Source organism: Barbus barbus (assembly GCF_936440315.1).
Source record: "Barbus barbus genome assembly, chromosome: 22".
In the NCBI taxonomy this organism is placed as follows: domain Eukaryota; kingdom Metazoa; phylum Chordata; class Actinopteri; order Cypriniformes; family Cyprinidae; genus Barbus; species Barbus barbus.
The window spans coordinates 22,085,886-22,106,489 of NC_136750.1; the positions used below are offsets into that span (position 1 = coordinate 22,085,886).

Sequence of the window (20,604 nt, forward strand, 5' to 3'; positions counted from 1 at the left end):
TGACGTATTGCATTTAATAAGATTGTGTGATTGAAATGAAGGAGGTGGAAATTACATTTCTGGAATAAAATGGCCTATTATTTAGTCTTGTTAAGTTTCATAGCTAGCATTTTATGCATGTTAAATACACAATTAAGTAAAAGCAACACTGACAGGAATAGTGGAAATACATCTGACAGACAAAACTCACCCAAAAAATTTAATAAAAAAAACTACCCCTATAAATAATGTCATTATCCAAATAAATAAGATAAATTATAAAAAAAAAAAAAAAAAAAAAGTGTGATTAAAAAAATCTTAATTCAAACTGAATAAAAAAAAAAAAGAAGATATTTTTAAAAATGTCTGACTAAAAATGCATGATAAAAATTTAACAAAACTGGAAATCGTCATCATCAAGATCATCATAGCTTCTAACATGCAATAACAAAACTTTATAATGGATTTTATAGTTCAATACTTAAAATATGGCTCTGGGACCATTTTACAACACTAAAATAAACATCTTTACATTTGAAAAGTAGCAAAAATAAATGGAGGCATGAAAAAGTTAATGTTAGCTTCATATACTTTATAAAGAAAAACCTATAAATTACAACCCGAATTCCGGAAATGTTGGGACGTTTTTTAAATTTGTATAAAATGAAAACTAAAAGACTTTCAAATCACATGAGCCAACATTTTATTCACAATAGAACAGAGAACATACAGTAACAAATGTTTAAACTGAGAAATTTTACACTTTTATCCACTAAATGAGCTCATTTCCAGTTTGATGCCTGCTACAGGACTCAAAAAAGTTGGCACAGGGGCAACAAAGGGCTGAAAAAGCAATACATTTTTGAAAAGATTCAGCTGGGAGAACATCTAGCAACTAATTAAGTTAATTGACATCAGGACTGTAACATGATTAGCTATAAAAAGGGATGTCTTAGAGAAGCAGAGTCTCTCAGAAGTAAAGATGGGCAGAGGCTCTCCAATCTGTGAAAGAGTGTATAAAAAGATTCTAAGTCCAAATTTGACATTCTTGTTGGAAATCACAGAAGCCATGTCCTACGGGAGGGAGACCTTCCACCATGTTATCACCGTTCAGTTCAAAAGTCAGCATCTCTGATGGTATGGGGGTGCATAAGTAGATACGGTATGGGCAGCTTGCATGTTTTGGAAGGCACTATGAATGCTGAAAGGTATATGAAAGTTTTAGAGCAACATATGCACCCCTTCAGACGAAGTATATTTCAGCAGGACAACGCAAAACCACATACTGCAGCTATTAAAACAGAATGGTTTCGTAGTACAGTCGTGGTCAGAATTATTGGCACCCTTGGTAAATATGATCAAAGGTGGCTGTGAAAATTAATCTGCATTGTTAATCCTTTTGATCTTTTATTGAAAAAATTCTAAAATCTAACCTTGGCCAAAATTAATGGCCCCCTTTTATTCAATATTTTTTTAAACCTCCATTTGCCAGTTTAACAGTTTTAAATTTTCTCCTATAATGCCTGATGATATTAGAGAACACCTGACAGAGACCATTCCTTCATCCAGAATCCCTCCAGATCCTTCAGATTCACAGCTCCATGACGGTGCTTCTTCTCTTCAGTTCACCTCACCTCAATTTCTACAGGATTCAGGTCAGAGGACTGGAATGGCAATAGCAGAAGCTTGATTTTGTGCCCAGTGACCCGTTTGTGTGTTGTTTTTGAGGTGTGTTAGAAGATCCAAACATGGCCCATTCTAAGATTTCTAACAGAGTCAGTCACTTGTTGATTTTTTATCTGTTGGTATTTGATAGAATCAGTGATGCCATGTGTCTAAAACAAGATGTCCAGGACCTCTAGCAGAAATATAGGCCCACAACATTAAAAATACAGCAGTATATTTCATTGTACACATGGGGTAATATTTTTATCCCCGTGTGCACGAAACCCATCTAGAGTGTTTGCTGCTAAAAAGCAAATTTTTTAGTTTCATCTGACCATAGAAGCCAGTCCCATTTGAAGTTCCAGTCGTGTCTGACAACTGAATATGCTGGAGATTTTTGGTTTTTGGATTTGAGGTTTTTGGATGAGTGAGGAGAATTTTTCTTGAAACCCTCCCGAACAACATGTGATGTAGGGGCTGTTTGACAATTTTTTTTTTTTTGTTTTTTTTAAGTTTTCTGACCCCGAAACTCTACCTCTCTCTACAATTCTCCAGCTGTGGTCCTTGAAGAGTCTTTGGTCACTCAAATTCTCCTCCTCACTGTGCATTAGGACGATATAGACAGGCAGATTCACAACATTTTCTGTTAATTATTGCCCTGATGGTGGAAATGGGAATTTTCACTGCTCTAGCTCTTTTCTTAACGCCACTTCACTAATTTGTGAAGCTCAGTTATCTTTTGCTGCACATCAGAAATATATTCTTTGATTTTTCTCATTGTGATAGATGATTAAGGGAATTTGGACTTTGTTTTCCCACCTATTTATATTTCTGTGAAACAGGAAGCCATGGCTGGATAATTTCATGTTCATAATCCCCCTGGAGTGCTCAAAATTGTAAATATGAACGGGAACATACTTCAGAGATATTTTACTCATAAGAATTTCTAGGGGTACCGATAATTGTGTCCAACATGAATTTGAGAAAAATATTTATTTCATAATGAGATTTTCCCCCATTTTCAATTGTTTTAATTCAATGAAATGTTAGATTTTTGTGATTTTTTTTAAATAAAAGATCAAAAGGATTAATAAAACGGGTTTATTTTCAGAGCCTTCTTTGATCATATTTACCAAGGGTGCCAATAATTCTGACCACGACTGTAGAAGAGTCTATGTGCTGAATTGGCCTGCCTGCAGTCCAGATCTTTCACCTATAGAGAACATTTGGCACATCATTAAACGAAAAATACGTCAAAGATGACCACGAACTCTTCAGCAGCTGGAAACCTATATCAGGCAAGAATGGGATTAAATTCCAACACCAAAACTCCAGAAACTCATAACCTCAATGCCCAGACATCTTCAAACTGTTTTGAAAAGAATAGGAGATGCTACAACATGTCCCCTTTCCAACTATTTTGAGACAGGCATCAAATTTGAAATGAGCTCATTTTGTGCATAAAATTGGCCAATTTCTCAGTTTAAACATGTGTTATGTTATCTGTTCTATTGTGAATACAATATTGGCTCATGTGATTTGAAATTCTTTTAGTTTTCATTTTATAAAAAAAAAAAAAAAAAAAAAAAGTCCCAACATTTCTGGAAATCGGGTTGTAATAAATAGCTAAAAGTCAACCTCTGAGACTTTAAAGTGTTTTAAGTTGCAGGAACACACATTAATCTATTAGTGACACATTGGTGACTTGGCTAACTCAAACCACATTAGCAATTTAGCAGTTTCATAATGCCAATGCAACCCCTGGATGAGTCAATTCATAAGAGGTCAGGACTGATCAATCTGATATCTTCAAAATCAAAACATTTTAAGAGCTGCCCACGCAGAGGAACTCTGATGTTTATTTCAATGACTGAATACCCACAGCGATGTGGCCAAGATGCATTAGTGAGACAACAGCATCCAGAGACAACCTAATCAAAAACAGCGCTCTGGAAATAATTTCCAACAGATGACGGATCAAAGGGCAACGAACGATCAATGACGCTCTGCAAGAGCCAAGCAATTCATTTAAGTAAAGAACCATCTCGCATTTGATACATACAGAAGGCTGCTTAGTCTATTGAATCAAACTAGTTACCGTTCTATTAAGCAACAAGTTTGAAAAGAAGGCGCACACTCTTTAACCTCCAAAAAGGCTGCGTCCTTGAGGCAAACAAGTAATCATTCCACACCCTCAATGTCCCTATTATCACATAATGGCCTTAATGTAGTAAACGGGAGCAAAGGATTTACATGCTTGTTTTATCACAGGCTGAAGGAGCACAAAAGATGTGCGCCACTTGAGACACCAAGAAGGTGAAATCACTTTGTCTCCTTATTGACGTCTAAGTCATCTGAGCTCCAAAAATGTTCACAGTGTCCTTTTCATTTCAGATCAAAGCTAACATCAAGAATCTGTTTATAAGAGCTGGAAGAGAGCAAGGCACGCAATAGAGAGCTAAACTGACACCAACTAATGTCATTTACTTTGTCATGTACCAAGTAAACAAAGGAATATCTTGTATTTGGCAGCTGTTTTTTTTTAGTACTGGAGCTAACACAGTCTAAAGCAACCATGTCAACAGTGCTGAGCAAATAAAAATAAATTAAAACCACAAAGGAGAAAAAGGATATGGGAATGTTCTTTGTGAAACCTGTTACGGTATCATCATTGAGTTTAACTTTCTGAGAGCCAAAGTAAACTTACATTTCCAAAGGACAATCAAAGAATGTTTACGGAGCTTTCTTGCAAAAACTCAAAATATGACTGGTTTTGGTGTTACAGGGGAGTATTCTGGGTGGTTGCTTACTGAAATTCAGCAAATTCTAAGTAGGAACAATTGCAATAGTGACATTCCCAAACACTATTAATTAAAAATAAATGATAATAATTACTAATAACTGTTCAATCAGTGTTTAAGCATTTCTTAAATTAATTTCTGTTTATTTCTTCCTCACTGTCAGCAAAGACAAGAAGATAAGGACTTATTCTTTGGACTCCCTCTCCTTCTCTCTCTGTATGACTCTTATGTCCTCAGGCCCTACTTGTTTTCTACAAGTGAGAAACTACACAGCAAAGTGAGACTGACAAAAATTGTACAGATGGTCCAAATGATGCAAAACCTCCCCAAACAGATCATATAGCCATAGGCCAAAGTTTCTCAAAACATAAAATAGCCAGAGTGTCTGATAAAAGTCTTGAATTTTGAACAAAAATCTCACCGAAAACTATGGTAAGAGTTTGCCATGAGATGCATTATTCCAGGAAAGCTAACAGCAAGAGAACTACTGTATGAACACTTGCACTTTCAGTCATCTGTGTGAGTGTGTTTGGAAAAACACCGATAGACGAACACCTGAAGTTATGTCATGATGAAAGCAGCCAGTTAGACAAAAATAAACTGTCTAGCAGATGGCTGAGCCTGTCAAGAAATCGTGTGGAAGTGAAAGTGAAGACTGAAACTGAGAAATGCACAACTGGCTTGAGGATATCCTCACAAGAGTCCTTAACCCTTCCTACAGAAGAATTTTTAAATTTTTTAAAAATTAATTGAATTAATATTATACTTATTATCAATATCATATTACACTGGATTGTCATTATTCTTATTATTAAAGGCCTTTTTAAACAAAAATAGACACAGTTGAAGGAAAAAGCCTCACAATGTAACATACTCTGCTACGAGTGTAAAACCTGCATACATTTCAAACATACATTCATACATTATTTTGTTCTCTTTCCTTAAAAGGAATCGGAAACATTCATGTGATTAACAAGGATTAGTTTTTATAATCTATTATTTTTTCATCTTAATAGACTTAATCTCATACTACAAGATATTTGATTTTGGAATATCATATATCATTGTTATTACTAAAGATACTTTAATAACAACGACACTTTTCACGAAGTAACACATATTCTGCTATAGCTGTATTCGGATGGTAACTGTTTCTCATGGGGACATAAGCTATTCTCAGCATTTACAGGAGTTTATCAGTAATTTTTCTCTCCCCAACTGTGCAAAAAACCCCAGCCGAATTACCTACTGTTTTTTGTGTGGTAATTGAACTCCACATCTCTGAGTTTACAAGAAGAAATCAATTCAAAATGTCCACTGCCAAACACCATACGGTAACTGTAGCACTACACTGTAGTTTGTATGCATATTTATTACTGAAATGCTACAAGAACAGTATTTCATAACTGCTCCACTACAGCGAAGAACAAAAAGAAGAAAAAGAACAGCATGTAAACATTTGAAATGGGTCACTATTTTGGCAGAGACAGATATGCAATACAATTTTAAAATCTGTATTATGTAGGCCTACAATTACATACGTAAAAATTAGGGGTGTAACGGTTCACAAAATTCACAGTTCGGTTCGATACGACAGTGGTGTCACGGTTCGGTATGTTTTCGATACGGGGGGCAGGGTAATTGGTTACGTTGCAATGTTGGAAATATTTCTGTTTTAAACCATGAATGTAAGCCAATGGATATCACACAAGCAGCGTTTGCACACGTGCAAACTTTGCACAATAGTTATGCCGGTGAACATTTTAAATCTCAGTCAATTCACTATAAGCAGAAACTAAATGAAAGTAAAAACGGAATGATGGAGAAATGATGAAGTAATGACGGAGCTTTCGGCATCTGACGCCACTTATTCTCTCAGAGACGAATCTACTTTAACATAAGCTGATATAGGCTATAGCCATTTTCATTTATTCCCTTAATATTTATCTTGTGGCCCGTACATAGTGAAAAAAATGAGAAGAAACGTATTTTGTGTTAAACAGGTTGATTTTGAAAGTCGGTGCTTGAAATAAAAGCTTTTTATTTCATTGATTTTTATTGATGACTGCCATGTTAATATTTTAATTATAGGACTATAATTTATTGTATAGCCTAATAGACCTGTTTCAAATTCTATTCCTATTCTATTTCTAATCCTATTCTTATCCTCGCAGCACATCAGTTATGTGGTAATTATTGCGGGACAAATTAACTGTAATATTAATTTAATAATAAAAGTAACTTGAGGGCTTCCGGTTTGTACGCGCATGGAGTAGACGTGTATTTCTTGGCTACGCTTAAATATTTAAAAAATGTCCTAAATAAGGCAAACTAAAACTGTGCTTTGTAGCTGAATATATTAAGATCTACACCGCAACATGACGAAGCCAAATAAAGTTAAGAAATCGGAAAAAGGAGCGGAAGAGGGTAAAAAAAAAGTTGCCGAGGCAATCGCGGGTGAAGCTGAGGCTAAATCTACGCTGACTACAAATGAGGATCTTATGTCTGCAATCAGTGCTTTGAATAAGACAGTGGATCAAAGACTGGGCGAACTATCTTCTACACTTTCTAATGTGTCATCGGCGCTGACTGACATGACTGCTCGAGTTGAAGAAACAGAGGAGGCTGTGCAGGCTCACGAAGGCCGTATTGAATCCCTCGAGAGGCTAAATGCAAAGATGGCTACTGAGACGGCTCTCATACAGGCAAAGCTGGAGGATCTGGAATCGCGTTCTCGCAGGCACAATATCCGCATAATGGGAATTAAAAAGAAGTTGGAAAATGGCAAGCCCCCTGAGTTCGTCAGCTCGTTACTTCCAGAGTTGCTTGGGCAAGATAACTTTGATAAACCGATCCAAATCGACATGGCTCACAGAAGCGCGAGGCCAGCCGCCGGCAATAGACCGCGAGCTATCATTGCTAGACTGCACTATCTCCAAGTGAAAGAGCTCGTACTACGCCTAGCAAGACAGAAGGCTCCTCTGCGTTTTAAAGGTGACAGTGTTCAGATCTACCCAGATTTAACGTCGGGAACGATGAAGTGGCAGGACGGGTTCAGCATCGAATTTTACAAAAGATTTAGTAAGGTTATTTTGCCATTGTTGGTACGCATGTATAGGCATTCACAGGTAGCTGGCCGTTTTCCTGCATCTATGTATGATGCAAATATTGCTCTTATACCTAAACCGGGTTGTGATCGGCTACTAGTGTCATCATACAGACCAATTTCTTTACTACCCACTGAAACCAAAATAATTGGGAAAATCATTGCAAATAGGTTGAAGAAGCATATCTGTGATATTATACATCCAGATCAAACAGGCTTCATGCCAAGCAGACATATGTATTTTAATCTGCGTCGTCTGTGCAATGTTTTATATATAAAACATTGCACAGACGATATACATTTATATATTTAAATATATATTTATATATACTTTCTTTTTTTATTTATTTATTTTATTTTTTTATTTATCCATTTATTAATTTTTTTCTTCACACCCTGCTGATGTTATCACTGTGATCTGTTTGGAAACCCTTTATTTTGAACATTAGAGGAATTTATTTGCAACTAGTATACCGTACTATCGCTTTCCTTTTGGACCTTTGTTCTGGAAAAGCAAATGTCATATTAAAACTGAATAAAAAAAAATAAGGATGTAACAGGCCTACATTAACTGGAAATGCCAAATACTCTTAATATTGCCGATAACTGATGTTTTTGACAATATCTCTGGCTATCTTCGATACAAGATCATCGTCTTTCGACACACCCCAGCAAGGGGGGTTATCGCAGGGCAGACAGCACGTTGCCTGTTATGTCATTTGGGCTGCCTTGTTGAGCGCAGTGGCACTGAGAACATTATATTTCACACACTTTAAGCTCTTTAATTTTCCAAACATAATAGGATTAGTCCAACGAATCGTTCGGTTTGTAATGCGTACCAAACCGAAAGCCTCGTACCGAACGGTTCAATACGAATACGCGTATCGTTACACCCCTAGTAAAAATATAAACCAAGCAGCTTTATGTTTACCTTGCATTATTTACAGTGGACAATCATGTAACTGCCCATGTGAGCAACACGTTCCCAGGTTCGTAGGATCACAGAACTCACTTCTCTGTGAACAAATCGCCATCTAAATTCATGAGTTTCATCACTGAGGTGCCATGCACATTTATTTTTTTTACAGACGTCCAAATGAAAAACAATTACCGTCCGAATAGGGCTTATGAGTGTCACGTACAGAAAAAATATAAACCCCACACACATTGCAAACATGATTTCATTTACTTTCCTTAAAAAATAAACTGAAAATTCATGATGAATCACAATTACCAAATTGTCTACCAAATATTAAATAAAGGTTTAACAAAGTGTATGTATATGTACATACACATACAGACCGAGGTGGAAATCACTAGTGAAGCACAGTGTTTTGCAGAGAGTGTTTAAATCTTACCTGATGGGCCAGGATGTAAATATTGTGGCCAACATCTTTAGGTCTGATCTGATCTGATGTCTCTTGATCAATCAAACTATCTTCTCCTTGAACGTAAGCCTCCTTGATCACGTCAACCTATTGGTGTGACACCAGATCATCACTTTACTTTAATTATGGCAAAGAACAGGCATGTTTTGGCTGATAAGAGAAACTATATTCATTAACTATATACATAACAGCAGTACTATTGTATAATACCGATTATCTCACCAGTTCATTTGGTCTCATCTTGTAAAGAATCTTCTCTGCATTCTCACTGTCATGACGGCTTTCCATGATGGCCAGAAGTAGTTTAGATGCATTGTTCTGATTTTTCATGGTAAAGAAAAGCACATTTTGTTAATTAAATGACTGTGAAGTAAATAATATTCACATATTTTCCTCCTGGAGATAAATGTGCAGATGCTTTTACATGCCAAATCACAAATTTGCAATGCTTCAAAACATTGTGTTATTTGTAAAATTGCATTATAGATCACTTGCTTTATTATTCAAACTACGTGAGTGACTGCAACAAACAAGTACCTTCAGCTCCAGCACAAGTTCAAGTCGGTCCTTCCCCAGCGGATCAATTGGATTCACAATGAGAGCAATGATGATGTCAATGCCGTTTGACTCATGTCTGGCTATGCATGACTGCGGAAGATGAAATACACAAACTATGATCCCAAACAAAGTAGATATATAGAAGACACTTATTTTTGCATAACCATTAATAAAGCTAGAAATACGTTCAGATATGATACCAAATCTAAAACTTTTTCCATGTGGATGTTTGATGTTTCAATACCTGGTTACCATGGCTTAGTTATAAATTATTATATATATTATAGTATTTTTTTAAATATATTGAACAGCTTTTATTTTTATATTTTCATTTTAAGTTAGTTCAGTTTTAGCAATTATTTATCTGCTTGTGTCATTTTTTTAATATATTCATTTTTAGTTTTAATTCATATTTATATTTGTTTTAGTAATTTTAGTACTACAGTTTAAACTAATGTTATTCCAGTTAGTTGCCAGGGCAAATTTTCTCATTTTAATTTTTATTTCTTTTTAAGTTTTTCATCAAATATTTATATTTTATTTCACTTTTATTTCTACAATTTTCAATAGTCTCAAACAAAATAACAGCACTGTATGGCATTATACTATTAGATTAAAATGACTTATTACATAGTCATTTAAAATAAGTATGATGATAAGTTAAAGCATATACTAATCAAAAACTAAAATTAGCTATGACATAATATGAATTTATGTGAGAATAATGACCAGCTTGACTACATGTTTGTAAGTTAATGTATTAATTAACACTTTGGGGTAAGTTTTCACATGAATTCATATGACTCATGCCACAGATAAGGTTCTTGATTAGTACATGCCTTAACTCATCATTACCTCATACTTAATTCAGGTATTAGTACATGATTACTCATGTACTGTTACTGTAAATTGTTACCCTTGGATTCAGTTTTTCATGTGATTTTCAGATTTTTGTCCCCATTTTCCAAAAATAATGCCATTTCAGTACCTGGTTTTCATGGCAAGGACCCTGGCAGTACTCTGTGATGGTCTCTAGTGTCTGTATGACCAGGTCCACATTCCTCTCATTAATGTAGAGCCCCAGCAGCCCCAGTCCTCCCGTCGTACTGCCACAGATACAGTCAAGAAACTGCAGCGTCTCACACACCAGGTTATAATTGGTTTTGTTGTTCTGATCTCGCAGAAAGTTCTGTATACAAGAGAACAGAAAGATTTGGACTAAGAAGTCCTGAGTGGCAGTAATTGGTATCTCTATTCAGACAGACTCGTCCATACTAGGTCAGGGGTCCCTTCAGATTTTGATCTGCACAGCAAAAAATGTTTACTTTTCAAACATCAAGGTGCTTTTTCTTCTCACAATGGAGAAAACACTTATTTAAAGCTCTCTGATTTGCTGACACAGTGAAGGCAGCGTCACTGGATTTGACATCTAAGCACACCATGTACCAATTCACATTGCGGTGTTTAACACAAGTAATACGTTAAAATGATTCAAAGCCAAATCAAACTACATCTGAACAAAACCGGACCAATAAAAATTATTTGCATCACCTGCAAGTCCCTGTTATGATTCTCACAGAGCAGCTGAAGGAAGCGTAGGATGGGTTTCATGATGGTGATGGCCTGGCTCATCTGAGTCTCCTCCGCCACCTCTTCCATCCCGTCCACTCCCGATCCCATCATCTCCATCTCAGGGTACACATCCCGGCGAATGGTGCTATAGGCTTTGGAGGTGACCGAGGAGGCGTCTTTAAGCTGACCCCGAATGTCTTCTCTGAGGTACAAAGTGTCTCGAACTTCATAAGAGAAGAGGTTAGTATATTGTTATTTATAGTTCTTACAGGACCAGTGTTATTTTAATATTATTTACATACTATAATAATATTTATCAACATTTGGAATTAGCTTTTATATTTTTTTAAAAGTTTGTTTACATAATATATGCGTGTGTACTGTGAATATTTATAATGTTTATAAAAATACACATGTATATATTAAAAAATTTTTACATGTATATATTTATATTCACACAATTTATATTATATCTAAATATATTTTATATATAAACATACAATATTTTTCTTAAATATATACACATGCATGTGTGTGTATTTATCTATACATCATAAACATACACAATATATTCACATATATTATGTAAACAAAAACTTTTATTTTGGATGCGATTAATCACAATTAATTGTTTGACAGCACAACATTTTTTATGATCTTTTTTTATACCTCTCTATTTAGCTTTAATGCGGTTTTTTCAGTTTTAGTTATCTTAGTACTAATATTTATGAAAGTTTGCCGACCATACATTATTCAAAATTCAACAAATTCTCAGTATGTTATCCATACTAGTTACTTTAGGTACTACTGATGAAATACATTTAGGTAATATCACACAATTAAGAGCAGTGATTCAGTCATAAATATAATATTGATATTGCTTTTATACAATAGTCCAATAAACATGAGGTTAATATTTAATCACTTACTCTTTAGACACAACATTGCAAAGATGACAACAGGAGCCACAGGAGAATTAAATGTGGCAGGTCTCAAATCAATACACAGAAACAATGTTCCTGAATGAATCAGTGTAATTGATCGAGTTGTTTTGTTAAATGATTCACTATGGTTTGTTGCTGAACAATCAGTATCTTCGAATGAATCAGTTGAGCAAATGATTCACCAGGTGTGTTCCAGAATCACTGTTAAATCACTCAAATGAATCGGTTGAGGGAATCAATCAATGATTCACTCAAAGACAGTCACTTGTTGCCACTGAAAGCCCCATACTGATCGACTAACATCCTGAATATTTAAAGAACGTGCTCCCCTCAATGTTTATGAAGCTTATTCAAAACTCAGCTGTCAACAATATTTCTTTCTCAAACTATCATGTCTCGTGCACTACACCGCTTGACACGAGGCAAACTTGAAATCTTTTCTCTTTTGATAAAAAGTGTTAAAAAGAACACTGCTTTTTAACAGCAGGCCTTTGATAAGTTCCAGCGACCTCTCACATGACACACAAGTTGAAATAGGGACAGACACTATTCATATGCCTCAGTCTCTTCATTTACACTGCCTCAAGCCAGAACTACATTTACATGAATAGCTGTGCATTAAGGCACACTTGTTTCTGATAAACAAGCTATTCAGGGGACCAATGACAAATTTCTAGTTCAGACGCAGCATGTCATTAGAGAGTCTAGGTCGTTTTTTTAGGATTAAGCATGATAAAGCAGAACATTGCAATTAGGACACGTCTCTATTTTCAGCGAGAGACTGAAAGAGTGATTTCTAAAGGTTTATTTTTAGACTTAAAGACATCACACCTGGTTTGTGGTCTTTTGGGGCCATCCTTTGTTAGAGATACATTTCCAAAAAGCACCAAAATAGCTTTTCCCCCCCACCTATTTCACTTGTAGCCCAAAAAGATCATGATGTGCAAATGCAGCATCTTAATGGGTACATATAAAGCCTGTCCATAGTCCACACTGTAGTTGCCAGATTTATTATTATTATACTTACAGTTCAGATTATACCAAATATGTTTCCATGGTAACTTCACAATCAATCTTTTCATTCAGATCATTTATCAACCTTGTGTTCAAACACAAAAAAATCAGGTTTAAGTCACATTATTTTAATATGAAGGTGAACTTAAAAAAAAAAAAAAAAAAAAAAGAAAAAAAAAAAAAAAGTCTGGAGAAACATTTCCAGGTGAATTTCACCAAGGTCAAATTCCAAAATGAAAATGGGGAAAAAAATAAAAATAATTATACTGTGCAAAAATAAGCAATGGCATTTTTTGTGGACCATGAGTTTTCCATTTTCATTACTAAAATAGAACAAAAAAGAGAAAAAGAGAAAATGTTAAATTATAATAAAAATAAAAAATGTAATGAATTTTATATATTAATTTATTGTTTGATTGATTGATATTTATTTATTTATGCATTATTTAGAAGACATAAAATATACACACATATATAGTCTGCTAAATAAGTGCATAAATAAAATCAATAAATATATTAATAAATCAACAAAAAGGCAGGCTAGATTTCCTTAAAGGCACAATATGTAAGTTTTTGCTGCTAGAGGTCACATGTTCAAAACAATAAAGGCAAAGTTTGATGATGCTATGAAGGAGAGTGGAACGATGGGAGATGTTTTCATGATCATGGAATTCACGTTCACGGATGAGGTAATTCATTTATTTATTACCTGTATGTTTCACAGTTATTCAAACAGCGAAGAAATTATACAAAAGCGAGCAAAGAACATTTACATTGTCAAAGAACATTATAACTGACTACAGTCCAGCGTGAGTTTAAGCACTCTCAAAAAAACTCCCCTTATAATCAGTAAAGCCGTCTCTACACTGTTTGATGAATGAATCTTACTTACTTCATAAGTACTCTGTTGTTTATGATGAGAGAGAGAATTCACGAGAGGATATTTCAGTCAGCGCACACGCACACTGAACAAAAACTCAGGCATTTCAACGATGACTCATCTGAATGCCTCTGATTGGCCATTGCATTCATAAGATCAACAGACTTGTGTGTGATTGGTTATAATGCGCAACACAGTAAAAATGCATAAAAAGAATCACAACGCAACATTTGGCAGATCTAAATTTAATTCTGCAGTCATCACTTCATTTCAGCCATAATGGATTTAGTTTACCTGTGCAGCTGCATTTTTGTCCAAGTGGAAACCGAGGATAGTGCGAATATTATGTAACTGATAAGCAACAATGACCAAGGACATGCCATTATTTAAATTCGGAATTTCTCTGTATTTACAAATACTTGTGAACTTTTGGGATAAGGCAAGTACAGAACTCCATGAAATATATCACACTGTGCAAGTGGTTTTTGAATATTTTATCATGTTTAGACTGAAACAACCTGAGAGAAAGCGGACGCATACCTTTTTTTTGTCTGATTCCAGAGGCCTTGCTCTCCTCCTCTCTCGTCCTGCAGCTGAGATCAAACATGTTGACTGACACACTGGAGCGGATCTCTTTCTGCGCCAGCTCCATTCGATCATAGAAGACCTTGAAGAACTTCTCAGACTTCTTCTGCTTGTGTAGCTGACTGTAGAAAGAGTTCTGCAGAGAGACATATAGAAAATGACATCACCTGAATCTTATAGATGTCCCGTTGTGAATGTGAGTCCTGTTTATACCTGAATCTGTGTATTTCCTCCTCTCAGGAGTGCAATGCCCAATAAAATGCTCTCCTCAAAGATACGGTCATTCTTAGTGCTGACGATGAGGTCGATGACCAGCTCGGACGCTCCAACGTTGTCCAGCGCACATTGGATGTCTACTAAGCTAGTGCCTGGCTTATCAGTGTCCTGTCCTGGAGAACCACCTATGTACACACACAGAACACTGTTGAGTCAGGTATGAGAGGAGCAGAAGTTAGGCGAGAGGATGTACAGTATATGGTGAGCCAACAGTGCTTCTGCTGATAGTCATTTATAAGATGTACCTCCAGAGGAAGAGCTGTTCCCGCCACTGTACTCCAGGGCTTTGGCGTGGGGCCGATGGTTGCCAAAGTAGTGTGTAATGAGACTCTTCCTCAGTGTGTTACCCTGAGGAAACCAGAGAGAAATGCAGTTGGGTCATCCTATAAATATGGAGTGTATCAGGTCTTTTGATGTTTCACCGATGAAAATGTTTTCTAATATTCAAGAAACCTCATACAGAAAAGCATCATTCTATAACTTAACACATAATTGAAAAATTTTAAATGGTTTGAAACTACAGTATGTTTTGCACACTAAAAAACAACTTGCAGCTGCCTATATAAAATGTCTTGATAAAAAAATACCAGTTTTGAAAAAGCATTGATAATACAGGAATAAATTACATTTTAAATATATTTTATATAATTTTAGATAGTATATTTTGTTATTTTAAATTTAATTTAAAAAAAATTCACAACACTACTGTTTTTACTGTATTTTTGATCAAATAAATGTAGCCTTGGTGAGCATAAGAGATTTCTTTCAATAATATTTTCAAAATCTAAAAAATGATTTGACATGCTATTGAGACCATCTTATAAAATTTGAACTTTTATGAATTTATCACTGGCATTTTAACCCTAGTTTCACTTGTAAAAATAATAAGAGGGAATCTGAGGAAGCAGAAAACTACCACAGAAAATAATAATCTTAAATAATTATAATAAAATATAGCGCAGCCTGTACTGAACCCATAAAACTCCTTAAATTATAATTTTTTAATTAAAAATACCCTTTTTGACAATATAGTGCAGTGGTCTTTACTATTTTTTTCATGAGCGCCGCACTGATGGGAAAAAGTCATTAGGAGAGCCACTTTCGCAAAGTATCAAAAGTTACATCCAGTCATAAATGGCATGTCTGCTCATCAATCTGCCATCCCTGAACATACAATATGCAATGCAAAAAGGGGGGGGGGCATTCTTCATCATTCACCAGTCAAATTTGTAACTGAGACAAGACGATTTTCCTTAATGAAATATAACAGGATTATCTTAATGCTGGGAAGACCGTAAGACTGAAAAATCTGTATTGATTGCACGATCATGTCATATAATTGTATTAACTGCCATGCGAGCTACAAATTAAAGCTTGGCAAAAATTAATAGCGGACTGTTTGAAGTGGGGAGTACTTCATTTCCTGTCTGTTTTGATTCTGTTCACACTTTTGAGTGTCTTCCACCCAACCGTGTTGGATAAAAACACACACTCACATGGGAGAACTTTTACATAACTAGTATAAACTGTAGTAATTGCTGTAATTATGCCAGAAGTGTAGCGAAACCTCGGGGAGGCAGAGGGTGAGACGGCGAGTGCTGAAGGTAGAGAGCAGACGGCTGCCTTGAAAATCTGTTTCCCAGTGGGAGAGAAACTGAACGTGTGAAAAAGACAGAGGGTGGGGGGAGAGTGGCTGGCATAGAGACCGAGAACGAGCGAGAGAGATAGATTAACACAGAGAGAGAGCGAGAGTTATGTAACACCTGGTGGCAGCTTGCTGAGAGATCACGAAGAAGACACGGTAGAGGGAGCGGGACGGTTCTAATCGTCTCTCCCTTTTTCTGTCTCCTGGTCGAATGTTTTGTTTTCTTTGCATCCTTCCCATTTTCTTGCTTTTATACATCTGGCTAGGGATAGTTCCAGCTATTTTTGTGACTGAGAGAGAAAGACTGCATTCACGCAGTCAGTGTTTGGGATTGACAAACATATTTACCAACAGGTGTGACTCTCCATTTGTCCTGTTCATTCGACAGCTAGCAAGTGAATGAATAGCGAAGTCGAGCACCTCTTGCAATGGTTGTTAAAGTGACAGTCATTAAAAGAAATACCAAAGACGGCCACTTTCATTACACCAGAAAGTCTTCACAACTGACATGACATTTCATGAATCTAAATCAACAATAAAATAAATTAGGGACATAAAAATTTTAAATAAAAAGGAATAAAGTAAAAACCATAAGATATCAAATGGTTCAAATAAAATAAATAAATTCATAAACAATAAAACAATAAAATAAAAAAATTATAAAAATGAACAACTGATAATAATATTAATAATTCAAATAATAATAAAATATTAACTAAAAACAATATTTTATTTTATTATGGACAAACATTAAAAATAAAAAAAAACAATCAAATAAATTTAATTCATAACATAAAATAAAATAAACAAAATAATAAAGGAAAAGGTCAAATTTAAATAAAATAAGTGTGACAAAAATAAATAAAAACAAAAAGGAATATAAAATAAAAACCATAAGAAATAAAATGGTTCAAATAAAAAATAAAATAAATTAATACAATAAAAAAAGAAAATAATAAAAAACAAATTTAGATAAATAACTGAAATATTAGTTTTATTTTATTATTGAAAAACATTAAAAATAAATAAAAAAACGATTAAATAAAAAATATAAAAATTAAAACAATCTGAAATAAAATACAACAAAATACTAAACTATTTTTTTTTATTTAAAATATAAAATAGAATAGTGACAAGATAAGAGATAGATTAAATAAAAACTAAAAAGGAATAACATAAAAATCATAAGAAATAAGTTCAAATAAAAAATAACTTAAAAACAATAAAAATAAAATACAAAAAACATTTCATTATTAAAACAAATCTTTAAAAATAAAAATGAAATTAACAATTAAAAATAATTAACAATTAAAAAATTTGATAAAATATTGAGGTTGTCAAAATGTTAGTTTACTTCTAACTATTAACTTACATTATTTCACTTCTACAAAAAATAGATTAAAATATTAACAACTCAAACTGCACAATACATTCTACCAATTTTGTCCATTCAAATGCCAGAATGACAATGTCCCTCCTGCTAACAACACCTGCAACCAACTATTAAATAGCAAATAACTGTTCATGAATACCCTGTGGATAGCCAGGAAAGGTGTAAGGTGGTGGACAGACCATGACATTTTACTGACTTCACCCTTCCACACTGTGTCACCCAGGAGGATAATGAAACCCAGGGTGGTCGTGTGGCCATGCATGCGCCAACACAAGAGTGACAAACTGCCTCAGAGAGAACACACTTTTCTCTCTCACTCTGACAAGCACGTGTTGTTGCTGTTCCCACTCTCTCAGTAAACACTCATCAGCAGTCAGCACAGACTGTGTCTGCTTCCACTGTCTGGACAAGCCATCACACACACACACACACACAAAGCAGGTGAACATTCTCTATTAAAGAAATAGCTCATCCAAAAATGAAAATCCTGTCATCATTTACTCACCCTCATGCTGGTTTCAAACCTGTATGACTTACTTTCTTCTGCAGAACATGAAATATTATATTTTGAAGAATGCTGGTAAACAAACCATTTTGGTGACCATCGACTTCCACTGTAGTATATGGAAGAAAATAAATACGGAGACATTTTTCAAAATATCATCTTGTGTGTTCCACAGAAGAAAGCAAGTCACTCAGGTTTGGAATGACATGAGCGTGACTAAATAATTTTTAATTTTTTAAATGAACCCCCCTGAATCCCTTTAAGATTCAGAAAGCATCATAATTAACCATATTTGCCCATATTCAGGGCATCTTCATATCATTTTCTGCTCCTGTTCACTGTAATTGGACATGCTTTCCTAGAAGCTGCTCTCTTTCCTACAAAACCAGCTGTAATGGGGGAGTTTAGTGTCTCCTGATGCTGCAGTCTTTCTTGCACTTCTGCGGAGGACTTGATGGGAAGACCGAGGAGGAAAGTGAGAGATGAAGGTAGCAGTGCCAGTCTGACTCATCCGTCTGCTGCTGCATGGCAGAGAAAAAAAAAAAAAAAAACCTGCGCAGGTGACGTGAGGACAAAAGAGAGAGAGACAGAGAGAGCAAAAAAAAAAGACAGATAGGAGATAGAGAGCGAGAGAGAGAGAGAGAAGGGGGGGGTGAGGGAAAGATGGAGGGATAGATAGAGCAGTGGGGAGGAAAAAACAGACAGGCTGACTTTTTTTAAAAATGTGCACGGGCACGCCACACTGCGGCTGGCCTGGCTAAGCCTGCGATGCTCCAGCAAGCTTCAAAAAAAGCCCTCCACTGCTGTATGCAGGTACCTGAGAACTCAGGATGGAGGGATCTAGAGAAAGAGAGAGACACAGCAAAAGGGAGTGGTGCTCTGCGCTGCTGGACTCATCAAGTCAGGTTCTGTCTTAGGCCTCAAGGCACACCCCTGGGTCATATCGCCTCCAGTTACAACACATGGGGCTCCACTCTAAGGTTACAGCTGCCAGGCTTTCTTCTCCAACTTTTGGAGGGAACAAATTGAAAAAACTAAATAAAAGTATAAAAAAAGTATTAATTTATATTATATACATATAAACTCCTAATTTGCTGCTTATTAATAGTAAGGTAGTTGTTAAATTTAGGTATTGGATAGGATTAGGGATGTAGAATATGGTCATGCAGAATATGTGCTTTATGTCGGCGCCAATAGCCTCATGGTTAGTGTGCCGACATGCAGCGCAACTGCGCTCACACTGACCCGAGTTCGATTCCCGTCTTGCGGTCCATTGCCGATCCTGCCCCCCTCTCTCTCCACCCAATGCTTTCCTGTTACCTCTCTAACTCTCCTGCCCCAATAAAGGCAGAAATCGCCCATAAATATAACTTAAAAAAAGAATATGTGCTTTATAAGTGCTAATAAAACAGCCAATATGTTAATAATTGGCTTGCTAATAAACAACTAGTTAAGAGTGAGAATTGGTCCCTATACTAAAGTTTTACAAATATATATATATATATATATATATATATATATATATATATATATATATATATATATATATATATATATATATATATATATATATATATATATATATATATATATATATTAATTAATTAAATTTATCAAAGGTGACCGTAAACACTTTTAAAGTACATCGTAACAAAATTTTATTTTACATAAATGCTGTTCTTTTGAAATTTTTATTGATCAAAGAATCCTGAAAAAAATGTATAATGATTTCCATAAAAATATTAAACGGCACAACAGTTTTAAATATTAATAATAATTTTAAAAAAGTATTTCTTGAATGCCAATTCAGCATATTAAAATGATTTCTAAAGGATCATGTGACACTGAAGACTGGAGCAACTGCTGCTGAAAACTCAACTTTGCAATCACAGGAATAAATTATGTTTTAAAATATATTGAAATATTATATAATAACTGAAGCAGTTTAAATTTTAATAATATTTCACACTATTACTGTTTTTAGTGTATTTTGATAAAACAAATGCAAGCCTTGTTGAGCAAAAGAAACTTAATTTAAAAACATTAAAAATCTTACAAGCCCAATTTTTTGAATGCTAATGTAGCCTACCTTCAGTCCTTAAATATTTAAATAACTAATATATATTATACACTAATATACAAAACATATATAATGAATATAAAATGAACATATAAATACTTAAAATAAATGCTGCCTTGGTGAGTATAAGAGTTGTTCAAAATATTTTCAAATTTCTGACCCAAAAAAACATTTTCAGTATAATAATATATGTTCAGAGGGTGATAAAATTAT

At 34.8% G+C, this 20,604-nt stretch overlaps 1 protein-coding gene across 2 annotated transcripts in view; it reads right to left on the bottom strand.

Annotated features, from left to right (window-relative positions):
• The window catches only part of itpr2 (inositol 1,4,5-trisphosphate receptor, type 2), a 90,869-nt gene that overhangs the window by 23,873 nt on the left and 46,392 nt on the right, over window positions 1-20,604 (bottom strand). For both annotated transcript variants that reach the window (XM_079446689.1, XM_079446690.1), the window contains exons 38-45: window positions 15,014-15,116; window positions 14,706-14,893; window positions 14,448-14,628; window positions 11,049-11,293; window positions 10,486-10,686; window positions 9,477-9,587; window positions 9,162-9,257; window positions 8,910-9,026 (exon numbers count right to left, since the gene is read on the bottom strand). In XM_079446689.1, coding sequence (XP_079302815.1) covers window positions 8,910-9,026; window positions 9,162-9,257; window positions 9,477-9,587; window positions 10,486-10,686; window positions 11,049-11,293; window positions 14,448-14,628; window positions 14,706-14,893; window positions 15,014-15,116 — 1,242 coding nt within the window. The remainder of the gene's footprint in view (window positions 1-8,909; window positions 9,027-9,161; window positions 9,258-9,476; window positions 9,588-10,485; window positions 10,687-11,048; window positions 11,294-14,447; window positions 14,629-14,705; window positions 14,894-15,013; window positions 15,117-20,604) is intronic.